This window comes from Haliaeetus leucocephalus, unplaced genomic scaffold, assembly GCF_000737465.1.
Source record: "Haliaeetus leucocephalus isolate CR32 unplaced genomic scaffold, Haliaeetus_leucocephalus-4.0 Scaffold428, whole genome shotgun sequence".
Taxonomy (NCBI): Eukaryota; Metazoa; Chordata; class Aves; order Accipitriformes; family Accipitridae; genus Haliaeetus; species Haliaeetus leucocephalus.
Genome location: NW_010972864.1, coordinates 5,031,114 through 5,043,752, shown reverse-complemented (window position 1 = coordinate 5,043,752; position 12,639 = coordinate 5,031,114). Strand labels below are relative to the sequence as shown.

Here is a 12,639-nt window from a genome sequence, read left to right as displayed (position 1 = left end):
TTAGAGTGATAAATGAGAGAGGGAGTATCTTGTAAAAATCAAAAGCAAAGTCAGAGAGACTGTCAGTGATGCCCCAAAATGTAGGTAGTTTGTGGGAAAAACACCATAGACATATACTGAGAAGGTTATGGATAAATCACAGTAACTGTTAAATGTATCCACTACACTGGCTTTGAAGATATATAGACCATTATAGGGAGGGAAAGTGATCTTATTTTTGTCTCCATCAAGAACCTGATACTTGACTGAGGGCCACATTAGTTCAGGTCCATTCCTATCCTTACAGCTCATGTAGTTTCTTCTGGTCCATGCAGTATTTGGATCTGGAGACTGTGTTCCTCCAGCAAAGTCCAGCTTTGAGGTTGAGAGATGCAGTTGGCATCATGCACAGTCAAAAGATAATCATAGTTATGCATTCTGTTTATTTCAAGTAGAACAATAGGGACATGCTCCTGAAATCTATTGTTTCCCCATAACTTAAAAACTGGCATCCAAGGATTTTTATAATGTACCAGAAGAGGACATCCCAGATTCGTAAAGTTATATTTGATCTGTGATCGTCCTGCTGTATATCTTTTCTGGCAAGAAAGTGTGCATCTCATATGTTATGGCTGATTGTATAACTGAAATTATTTCTCAGTCCTGCTTCTTGAATGAGGCCTTTGTCACATGCCGTTACATTTTTTTACAATTCTGATATGTTTTGTAGGTGGGCAGGACACTGCAACAAGTGCAGTCAGGGGAGCCGCATCAATACAACTGACTGCATTGTCAGGGATATCCACAGTGACAGTAGACATCTCTCCATCATGTATGCTGTCACAGAAGTCTGTCTGCAAATTCAGAGAAATACTGCTGCTTCAGAACTATATGCAAGAGGTATTTGGTGTTTCCATCATAGGTAAATCCCACTTCTATTACATATGCACTGAAAGCCAGCACATGGTTGTTGTTCAGTGTCACCAGGGGAGTGGACCTTTCGCCTGGCTTGGGCACAAATATGGCCTTCAAAGCTGGACTTTCATAATAGATCTTGTTCTAGAAGTCTCCCATGAGGATCTCCGCAGTGCAGAACTGCTGAGTTCTCCAGACTGCTAACTGCAAGTTGGGCTTGCATTTATTGAAGTCATACGGCTGGGTGAAATTGCTAATCACAGAGCTGAGTAAGGTCAGCCACCCTCTTTCTTCACACAGCATCCCTGTATTTTTCAAATCTATGCTCTCATCCTTGGCGAGGTGCACTATGCTAGTGACCCGGCCGATGCTGCCGTAGAAAAGGTGTCTGTCCCGCGTCAAGACTGCAGTCTGGGAGCTGCTAGCAGTCACAGGTAAGAAACTGCTGCCAGGGAAGGTAGTGCTTTGAAAAGTCTCCAAGGGCATGACAGTCACTTCTTCCATGATCAAGCCATTTTTGGCAGATATAAGCAAAGCATCTGTTGTCCAAAGGATGGTGAAACCCCTCAAGGCAAGAGTCTGCATACGTCAAAGCTTAGCAAGGCCTTCGGGCAGCAGGTAGAAGGTGGCAGAGCTATGGCTGGACATACGACTTTTTGGTACCATTATATCTGAAATAGGTCTGTGCTGCCTCCCCTGCCCCATCCTCTCTGCTTCTGTCGATCAACAGGCCAGTCACAGCAGAAGAAATGAGATTGTAGACCCCGAGCAGCACTCCTTGCTCTCTTGTACTAGTCTCAACATGTGTAAAAGTGTAAGACCCGTCCTGTGAAAGGAAGATGTGGCTGTCGGAGACCGAGCGCCTGGTGTCATAAGCAAAAAGGGTCCAGCTGAGCTCCTTGCACTGGGGGTCTTCTCCCACATAGCAGCAGTGGGTGTTTGAGACTTTGGACACGAGGGCTGTGACTACTGCTGATGGGACCCCCCTGTTGAGGCTCTTGAAATACACATAGACCTGGCTGTTGACCACTATTGAAACCCTGTCCTTGTGCACAAAGGTGATGGCACTGATGGTGCTGAAGGTGAGGCTTCCTTGGTTTCAAGTTCTTCTGGGATGGAGAGCCGGAAGAGGCTGCTCTCAAAAGCATCCAGATTGATGAAAACATCCTTCCCTAGGTACACAGCCACCTTTGGCTCCCCCCCACCCGGGGGCCATGCCCCTCACAGAGGTGCTGTGGGACCTCATGTGGGTGCCTCTTGCCAGCTTCGCCAAAAAGCGTGGAGTATGCCAGCCGCGTGTGGCTGCAACCCAAGCCTCCCCTGTGGCCCCCCAAGCAGAGCTACAGACCCAGCTCGGCCCCCAGCCGTGTCCCTGGTGGCTGAGGGCCAGTGGTGGCCGGTTGGGGGGGGGGCTGGGGCTGCCCCAGTTGAGGCTGCATGGCCGTTAGCCCACTCCCCCTGTCCAAGAGGCTTTTCTGCTAACAGTCGTGGAGGGCAGAGGTGGAGGAAGCGATGGCGACCACCTTGGGTACTGCCGAGGGGCTGGCTGCGGAGCCTGTCTGGCCTGGGGTGGGGATGTGCCGAGGGGAGGGACATTGCAAGGAAGAGGAGCCGCCTTCAAAGGGCTCTTCTTCAGCAGGTGGGTTTCTTCTCAGACCTTCTCGGCCATTGCCTGAGCACAGGGAAGGTATTCTGCTAAGCAGCTGCACTGTATGGCTTCATTTCTGGGTGGTGGTCGGCAGTTTTTTTAACGTGAAATTAAATCTGCATTAATGTGTGATCTAAGCTTAGGTTTGAGCGCAGCCTTTGCTAATCCCCTTGCAGGACAGCCACTAACCGCTGGTGCTGGGGATCTGCATCCTGTGTCTCACGAGGTGACCCGGGCTGTGTCCCTCATAATTGCTGGTGCCTAGAGGACAGCAGCACTGTCCATCACCAGGACCAGGCCATGCCTTTTAATCACACCTAGTGATCAGGTAGCACAAGGGAACTCATGCAGGTTAGAGACCTGCATGTCTAGATAGTGAGTTTATCTGAGTCATTGAAGGGGGAGGGGAACGGGCCACAACCACACTTTTTTTCTGGATCTTACCATGTTACCAGCTCTCCTTCAAGTACCTGAAGCTTAAGCCTTGTCTGAATTAATCACTAACCGTTGCCACTAATTGCAGAGAAGAGATTGCCAGTCCTTGGCAGGGTGGGGTGTTTCTCCCTCCAGCAGCACTAGGGCAGTGGTGCAGCAAGCAGAGGGGAAAAGGGTGGCGTTGCCCAACCCCCTGGAAGTGGGAGGTGGGAGATGAGACAGGAGCATTGTATACCTCTCCAGTTATGCAATACTTTTCTCTCTGATACTGAGAAATACAGTTAGTGGTTCTGTCACATTACTACTCCTCATGTCTTTTCTTATGCCAGTGGCAAGTTGGAAGATTGCTTGATTCTGCTATTGCCTACTGTATTCACTGAGCATTTTATCAACAGCTTTGTGAGCTTTATCTACCTTGTCTTTAGTATTGAATTCCTGTCTCGGGTGCCGTGGGAAATACATAGAAATCGCATTGCTGAATATAGGGGACTGCTCTCCTTTTGTATCCACATTGAACGAGTTGAGCACTGCTGCCATCTAGTGCTTTCTGCGTCTAAATGTCTGTTCCTTCTCGGCAGTAAGTGGACGTCGCTTTCTGTTTTCTTCTCAGAGCCGGATACTGGAGGTACCAGGAGGTCCAAGCCAGCTACGGGCGAGACTGTGGGATCTAGGAGTCTCTCAGTCAACCTCTGTGTGTGAGACAACTGAGGAGCTGGCCACTGAAGGGTCCAGGAGGTCCCACTGCTGTGGAGACCGTGGGGTCTGGTGGTCGACCAAGAGACCCATCCATATGTGTCTGTACGCAAAGCAGCTGGAGATAAGAATATCTAAGGGTCAGCTGCTGGGTAGACTGAGCATCTAAGGCCAGTCACTGGAGGGATCCTCGGAGTCAGTGTGTGTCTATATGTGTGTTGGTGTGAGCAAGAGGGCTCCTGTGTACCAGCAACTGGAGTAGGGCTGCGGGCATTGGGTGCTCACCTGCCTTAGATGCCTGCAGCTGGGAGGAGACCAAGGATCTGGGGCCAGCTACTGGGTAAACCAAGGGCCTAAAGGCACTTGCTGCAGTATCCATAGCGTCCTTCTGAGGGGGTGTGCGTAGCTGGGAGCGAGGGGGTCTGCATCAGCAAGTGGAGTGGAGCTTGTGGTCCTCAGGGCTTGTCATTGTTCATGTGTCAGCAGCTGGGGAGACCTGGGATCCAGGGGCCAGCTCCTGGGCATCCTGAGCACGTGAGGCCAGCTGCTGCAGGGATCCACCCTGTATGTGTTTCCCACTAGCAGACCTTCATCCTGATAAGCCATTTGTGTGACTGCTGCGTTTTCTTTCTGTTTTGATCTGTGGGGCTGGCCATGCCTAAGGTGTATTATATGCATGTATCCGTGTGTGTGCCTATTGGGAAAACGTGCTCGCTCTCACTACTGGCTGAAGCCGAGAACGTGGAGCTGCAGCAGCCTTGTCTCTACCAGAACAGATGTCAACAACCCCTAACATCATTTCAGTACCATTCAAAACTTCAGGTAAAAGAAGGGGGGGTGTGTGGCGGGAATGTAGGGAGAGCTCAGCTCTATAATTAGAAACTTATCAATAGAAATGTTGGAGATCTATGTCTCTCCCACTGAGTCCTTACACAGAAAGCCAAGTAGGATTCATGTCATAGATCATAGATAAATATTATTGACTCTAAGGATTCAAGACTTGAAGCTAACAAAGGAAATGAGCACCAATTCACTTTCAGTTTTGACTATGACTAGGTTTTGCTCAGATACAAATTCTCTAGTGACCTGTGCCTTGAAACATCAGCTTTTCCATAGTGAGGGTTATGTGTTCTTTGGTTAATATGCTTTTAAAAATTTTAGTCCTAGCTTTGTTTACTAAGTAGCTTGGGACTCCTCCTGGAATTAAATGTCTTCCCTCAGGACAGGGAAGTCCCTAAACTATGTCTATGAGTGCAATTTCTTGATGTTTGGGAGAAGTTCTTAGTATTAGGAAGTGATACTGTTTCATGAAACAAACTCAACCTCACTTCGATTTCACTTTTGAGATAGCATTTTGCGAAGTTCAGCAGCAGAATACACAAATTCAAAGTAACTATACTTTGGCAGTTACTTACACTGTGTGTTGCTCCAGAAGGAACACACAAGTTGTCAATATAAAAATAGAAGAATTTTCACTTTCAGTGTTCGGATTTGTTGACAGAGTTCCTGTTCAGTAGAAATAATACTCAATACCCATGGCCTGTGTGGGTCCCACTGCATAGGTTGTATTTTGAGCTGTTATCAAATAGATACTCTTTCCATGTGTAACAGAGTCGTTTATGTATAGCATGTTTGTTAAGATAAAAAGATAAATATAATCAATTATTTTGGGTTGTGAGAAACATTCTGTCAAAGTGCTAGAGTGAGTGGAAAATACCAGTGCCTTGGGGAGGAGGAGGATAGTGTATAAATAATATGATGAAAATTAAAAAAAATTTTTTTGATGATTTTCATTATTTAAACCTGAGATCACAATAGCTACATAATGTGAGGAAGCTCAGTAATATACCAAAGCTTTCTTACTGAAATAAAGCAAGCTTTTCCTCCACTGACTAAACCACAAAATTAACACTTCTATTATTCTTCAGTTGTGAAATCCAAGTCCAGCTGCCTTACTGAAAGCAGTCACCCTGCCAGTGAGACTGCTTGGAGGAGAATGGAATCATATGTGGTACAATCATGGCTACGCTCAGATTAATGCGGACAGAATTTCTCTTCAACTTTGTTCCCAAAGATAATCATGAACCATAAAGCCAGACTTCCAACTTTACTCAAAAGATTTAATTTTAAAGCTCATCTAATTCAGTATCTACTGTGATACAGAGCTGTCTATACTAAAGTGTCATCTAGGCCAGGTATCAAAAGTCAGGTCTCTGAATTGCAATGGATACAGTAGAGACTCCTGGATGCTTTTCACTTATTCTAGTCTTACTCCAGTGAGATAAGGGATTATGTCTGAGTATATTAAAATATAAAGATGTCTGCAGTAATGGAAATCCACTGAGGCAAGTTCAGCTTTTCCTCATATACACATTGCTATTATTTCAGTCACATGAAATCTTAATGTTTGCTGTCTTTTCAAAATTACCCTTGAATAATTTCATGAACAAAATTAATTCTATAGAGTAAAAACTAGACTGGAATGGAAGATAATAATTTTTTCAACACTTCTGTTTTTAAAACCATGAATGCTGATTAAATGTATTCCAGGACTGAGTGATTTCCGGATCCCATTTAAATCAAGATTTATTTACTATTCATTTCTATCAGTTTACAGGAGTAAATCATTAATTTGTAAAATGTCAGATGGCTAATGAGTTCTGCTAATTGCTTTAGTGGTAGCTGAAAAAGTAAAAAATTAACATGGTTTAAAAAAATGTTGCTTATAGACTATAGCAGTGTATAAATCAATTCAGCTGATGCTTGCAAATGTTATTCTTTTGGGTTTTCCTCTTAAGTTAGAATAGATGTGGTGTTCTCCTGCTGGTAATAGTGGCATAGTTCCTTGCGTTGTTTCCTCCAGGACAATGAAAATTCTGCTCGAAAAAAAAAAAATAATACTATAACTGTAGATTTTTACTTGCTGAAGGAAATAACTTAGTGATAGTCTTTAAACAGGTGCCTCATGATCCCTAGGTATTTAGAAGCCCTAGGATGAAGGAGATATTTCTGTATGTTGAGGAGGTTGCAGACACAGTAACAGTCGCTTCTGACCAAGAAAATAAATACTTCTTGAAATTCACAGGCAAAACATTTCTTTCTTCCTATCCTTGTGAAGAAACCATCAGGCGATATGCCCAGCTTTCCCCCCCCCTCTCCCTGCAGATGCTACTGTCAGGAGCATGCCAGAGGGAGAGACAAGAATGTGCTTGGGACATGGGCTCCACTTCTAGTTGCTGACACCCAGGGTGGTATTAATGACGTTTGCTGTTGCAGCTCAAGCCTGAGCTCGTGGACCCAGATGATACTTTGAAACTCAGCTTTTTGTAATATGCACTGCTGGCTCTCATGATGCCAGGGAAACACTGGAAAACATGATCTGAGTGTGCCAAAACTCTGCAGCCATAAGACAAGTTTAAAATAAAACAAAACAAAACAAAACAAAATCCCTCCCTATTGCAAAGCCGTGGGCAGCCGAAGGGAGCTGCTGGAGAAAGGAAAGGGCGGTGGCAGCTCAGAGCACTTCTGGCTCTGCTTGGGAGGAACAGTGGGAGGCCTGTGAGGGAAGACTACCGCAGAAAGTTTTCCTGCTGTGACAGAACCGACTGAGCGCATCAGTCGAGTTAAGGAGACAAGGCTCGGGAATCGCAGCTAATACCTTTTTTCTTCTTAACATCTGCCCTTAAGGATCGTAGTTTTTATTCTCCAGACCACAGAGGGGAGATGTCACTGCCTTAAAGGTTCATGTTCTGTTTCTGGCTGCTTTTCAAATCCACTCTCTTCATCTGTAGGTCAAAGAGGCCCTAAGCATTCTGGATGAATTGTATCCTCAGCTACACTAAAAACACTATTACATTTAATTATTCTTTTATAGATGCCAATTAGAGGAGAATGTTTCTTGAACTTATTGAAATGCCATTTAGAAATATATGTATTTTTAGAGTAATAAGTAGAACTTTTTCAATAACACAGCCATAAAAGATTACAAGGAGATAGGGAATATTTTATTGTTACTTGTCACCACATTTTTTCCTACTAAGAGGTTTTTTTTCTCTGCAAGCCAGAGTTCAGAAAACATTAGTGGGTGCTGAACATAGCCCTCAGAAAAGTTTTCTTCTGTCCAAGGCAATACAATAGTTTTGTTCAGTACGTTATGAAACTGGCTACTGGCTAGAATTTTTCTGAAGACTTGGTAGGTATTTTTAGGATTTTACAATATCCTTTCTGAGGGTGGGAAACTTGACATTGATGAAGATTGCTATGAAAATACATTAATTTTCTTAGCATTGAAACTTCCCATTAAAAATGGGAAGTTTGAACCCCTTTCAGTGAAGGGCTTTGCACAGTGATATGCTTCTGTTACACAAAAGAAATGAGAATGTATGCATTAGGATGACAGTGAAAGGGCAGGTATGTAATGGAAATCTTCTTCACTGCACTGCCATCTTCCTCACTTTGGCTGCTAGGTATTGGTGGAAATCAGGGGCGGTTGTGAAAGAGCAGCTTCATGGCATGCATATATATATTTTTTTTTTTGTCTTGAACAGAAACTTTACAAGGAAAACTTGTTAAATTTAAGTGTATAGGTTTGAAACTAGCAGCCTTTCTGTGAGTTGATGCTTTGCCTGAGCTGTCAGTGCTCTGCGTCTTAGTGTGAGCAAGGACACTGAGTGACAGGGAGGTGCCAGCCTTGTGGAAGCCCTGCAGTGCCAAGCAGCTCTGGAAGAAGAGTAAGGGAACAAGAGCCCAAGCACCTGCTCGTTCACTGATCACATGAAACAATCCCAGAGCCAGCTGTGGGACCAACACAACAACTTTAACATCCTCAGGAGCAGATGGGACAGCAGTCCAGAAACCTCTGCTTGCTCAAAGAGCTATGGTCCTGTGCTGCCTGGTGGTAAATGAAAAGGGGACTGTGCTCTCCATATTGTTAATCAGAACAGTTTACCAAATACAATTGTCTCCTGCAAGTATATTTGGTCCTGCTCATTATGAATGCCCTGCATCAACTGTCTTGGTAAAAATCCTATATGCTGCTGTAGATAGTTAAGTTTGTTAAATAGGTAATTATTCTTATCAGGGGTGTTTAGTCAGGTATGGCTACTTAAGAATGATAATACAATTCCAGCACGGGGTTACTTAGGCAGTAGCTGTATGATGGATACATTGACCGATGCAGCGTTTCCAAGACACTGAAATGAGAAATAGATCCAACATTGACAGCACCACAGTGGGCACTGGCTACTGGCTGAGGAGAAAAAAAAGTCAATATCTTCATTTCAAAATGCTGCTTTTATGCATGAAGAGTACAAAACCAACTGTTTGACACACTACTGTGGTTTGACACTGGATACTACTGATTAATAGAGTCTTTGTGTCTATGAAATGAATTGAAGTTTGCCGTATTTCTTTAAGCAGCAAGGACAAAAATCCCCAAGTCCTTTTGAGTTCAAATTTTGTCAAAGTCAAGGGGAGATTAGTCTGAGAAAAAACAGAATAAAATCTTTAGGTTTTGGACTAATAAACAGACATGATCATTCCCCTGCCCCCAGCAATTTTCTTTTTCTCTCCCTAATATCTTTGGGGTTTTTTTCTGCTTACAATTCTTCATTTTTGGTATAATTTTTAATTTTTTCATGGTTCCAATCCATGCTTTAAGTAGTAAAACATTGCTAATAACACTTGTTTTAGTCAAGGTACAAGAAGGAGGCTGAGATTAAAAACAACTTCATTACAGTCAAGTATTTTTAATGTTTCACTAGCTTACACTGCTTTTCTTAATGTTGTATGGGGATGTAACTTTGTAATCAGACAAGGTTCTCTGAAAAAATCAGCCATAGTGTTTATAAGATTTTTGAGGAAAAGTGGTTTGTTGTTGCAACCAAGAATTTTCATAGGAAAATTCTTGACTGTGCAAGAGTATAACAAAGCACAAAAAAGAACATATTCTGAGCATAAAGTATAAAATAGACAAACTGATCCCTTAAACTGTAATTTTAATCCCCAATTGCCTTTTTCTAGAAGCACATTTTTACATTCTTTTTTAAATTTATTAAATGTTATACTACTAAGAATGTACAGACGTACAACTAATAACTTATGATTCCTGAAACAGAACTGGCTTTTGTCAATTCCTATTTCATATTTGATTATAATTGTTTATACTTGGTGTTAATTTTTGCAAAGGCATGGTACTGTGATATGTTTTAGATGAAACACAGTATATTTTTAATTCAGAGTAATTTTTGTTTCTTGTATGACATATATAGCATAGTGATTATAAACCTCTTCAAGTTCTAAAATTCTCATTTTGGTGTGTTTGTTCTTGAGGTAAGGCAAGCTGTCACCAGACAAGTAAAAAGGGTCTGGCAGGAAACAAATATTTAATCCCAACTAAATTTATTCTGCATTTTTTTTTTTTTTGAAACATTAATGTCCTGATACTGGATCTAAGAGGAAGTGATAGGAAATGAGAAGTCTGAGCAGTGGTTGCACTTGGGGTCCTAAGAAGAGAAAAGGGTGGAAAACGGTATCCGAAAAGTGCTATAGATTTACTATTTGAAATCACCTATTCCCCCTTTGTTATCAAAATGGAAGAAATAAAGATATAACCACCATTCCTCAACTTGGATGGGAACAGGAGATGAGCATAAAAGCTTTGGGCTCCCTCTCCCTTGGATTCCTGTAGAAATATCAGGAAAGAACAGTGGTGGCTGATAGCTCTGGTGGCCATTTCTAGCAAAACTTGAAGAAAATGCTGATAGCACTTTTCAGAAGCTAATCCACTTGTATACATTTAACTTGTGTCCTATTACAGAAAGCCTCAGGATTTTAGTTGTTTTGGAGACCAAATCTCTATTATCCTTTATGCTGCTTTAGAGAATATGATGCTGAAGATTAGATGGCTTTCAGCAATGGTTGATGGATAATCACACAACTCTCTTTAACATTGCTGCTCATGACGACTGTCTTCCATAAGGACAATGAAGCTGGCAAAACGAACCTAAAAGTTACTGAAGGAGAAGTATTTGTACTGTGGCCCGGACAAAATCTGAGGCAGGCAGGTTTTGGGCAGAACTTCAAAAGGTTAAGGGGCAGATTGAGAACCAGGGGAGGTAGTGACTTTCTGGGTTCCTGGTATTCCCTCTTTACTACAAGCAGAGGGCAAAGAAAGGTCTCCCTGATTCTTCTTTCTTTTTCTTTTTTTTTTCTTTTTCCCTTGGTAAACCACTAGCATTCGATCAAAGTATTACTTCAATTTAATCATCAGTGAAAAATCAGTCCAAATTTCCTGAATGCTAATTGTTCAGGTCAAAAGTGACAATGACATTATATAGGTTCCTAGGAAACCCAGTTCTTTTTGAAGGTTCTATTTTTTGGAGGGAGGGGTGTATTTCAGCTACATATTATTACCTTGCCAGGAATTGGTATTCTGTTGAATCTTTCTGTGGAGATTTTAGGCGGTTTCCAAGGTCCTGGAAGGACATAAAAGGAGAGGACACTGTATGCTAATCTGTATCAGAAGCAGATGAAAAGAAATTATCCTTTTAACAATAAGATGATGTTGGTTTTGCAGTATCCTTTAACTTTGGACCCAGAATATGCAGTAAATGAAACACTATGCAGCACTTGTGCTGACGGGATTCCTACCTAGTAGGAAGAGTGTGGTAATAGGCAAAGGTGTACATATGAAGAACAGACATGTATGAAGAATGCATCCTGAATCTCAAGGAAATTGCACAAGAATGCAAGCAAAAACTAATCTTGTATGAACAGAGTTGTCCATGGGAGCTAAAGGTGAGAAAAGGAAAGTCAAGGTTTATTAGAAGAGAGAGAGAAATTATTTGAGAAATGAAATATTATTGCTAGAATTAATATCCTAAATGCTAGTGTAAAGGTCAAATGCTGGGCTTTGATTTGTACTGTGGCTGCAGAATGAGGCTCAAATGACAAAAAACAACCTACAAATGAAATATAAGATTAAGCTGAGATCTGATACCTGTGCGCAAATATGGGCATGGCATTCCCCACTAAAGACAGTATAGTCTGTGGGATATAAGATCCTAGATACCACGCTATTGACAGCAACAGTTCTGGCATTGGAGAAGTGCTTCCAAATGATGGGCTGCTGATGTTCAGATACTGGCTCAAAGTTATAGCATTCACTAACACAGGATAGATACATGGATTCAAATTGAAGGAACCCAAAAAGGCAGAGCACAGCCGGTATGACCAAGAAGTCATTATGGAGTGGCATGTGTATAGATATATACACACACACTTGGAAGTGATATGTAAGCTAGAAGCAAAAATGTCCGGTCTACAAGCAACAAGACAAAGGATATGTGAAGTAACCAATTTGTGTTTCGGTACTACAGCTACCCTAAGAAGAAAAAAAGCTACCCTGTATTGAGTGGGGATGTTAGAAGTTACAATTAAGATGAATGATGCATGCTGCAGGAGGCAGCTGTCAGCCATTCAACTGGTATTTTTTCAATTAATGTTTTTACAAGACTGACCAATTAATTTTCACCTGGATTGTTGAGCCATTTGCAGGGCAATCCCCACAGTCATAATAAACAGCAATATTTGACTGGAAATGCCAGTTACGTACACTGAGAAATTTCTGAGTCCTGGAGCAAACCTGGGCTACTGACTATACGTATTTAAAGAAACAAGAATTGTTGTTAGGAGCAGAAAAGGCATATCACCTGCTTGTTGGGGAGTAAGGCTGGGCACAAATAATCACTGGATAACAGAGATTTTTTTTTTTTTTTTGGAGGAAAAGGGTCATGAGATGTATCTAGTAAACCTAGAGGTCTTACTGAGAAGAGCGGTCAGGAAATGGAAAAAAAGTGGTAGCCCCTGATTCAAACAACAGTAGCGAACTGTATTGCACTGCATCATATGGTTCAGCACTTAAGAGGAAGCTGTGCAGTGGTATTTCCTTCTGGGATCCAAAAAAGCAG

General features: G+C 42.2%; 1 protein-coding gene across 1 annotated transcript; it reads right to left on the bottom strand.

Moving 5' to 3' along the window:
* Nucleotides 1–2,333, bottom strand: CATSPERD (catsper channel auxiliary subunit delta). Its single transcript, XM_010574414.1, is given in 7 exon segments — nucleotides 1–354; nucleotides 486–551; nucleotides 554–573; nucleotides 625–679; nucleotides 723–833; nucleotides 1,963–2,114; nucleotides 2,243–2,333. Coding segments are annotated over 7 exon segments (849 nt in total).
* Nucleotides 2,334–12,639: the final 10,306 nt, after the last annotated feature.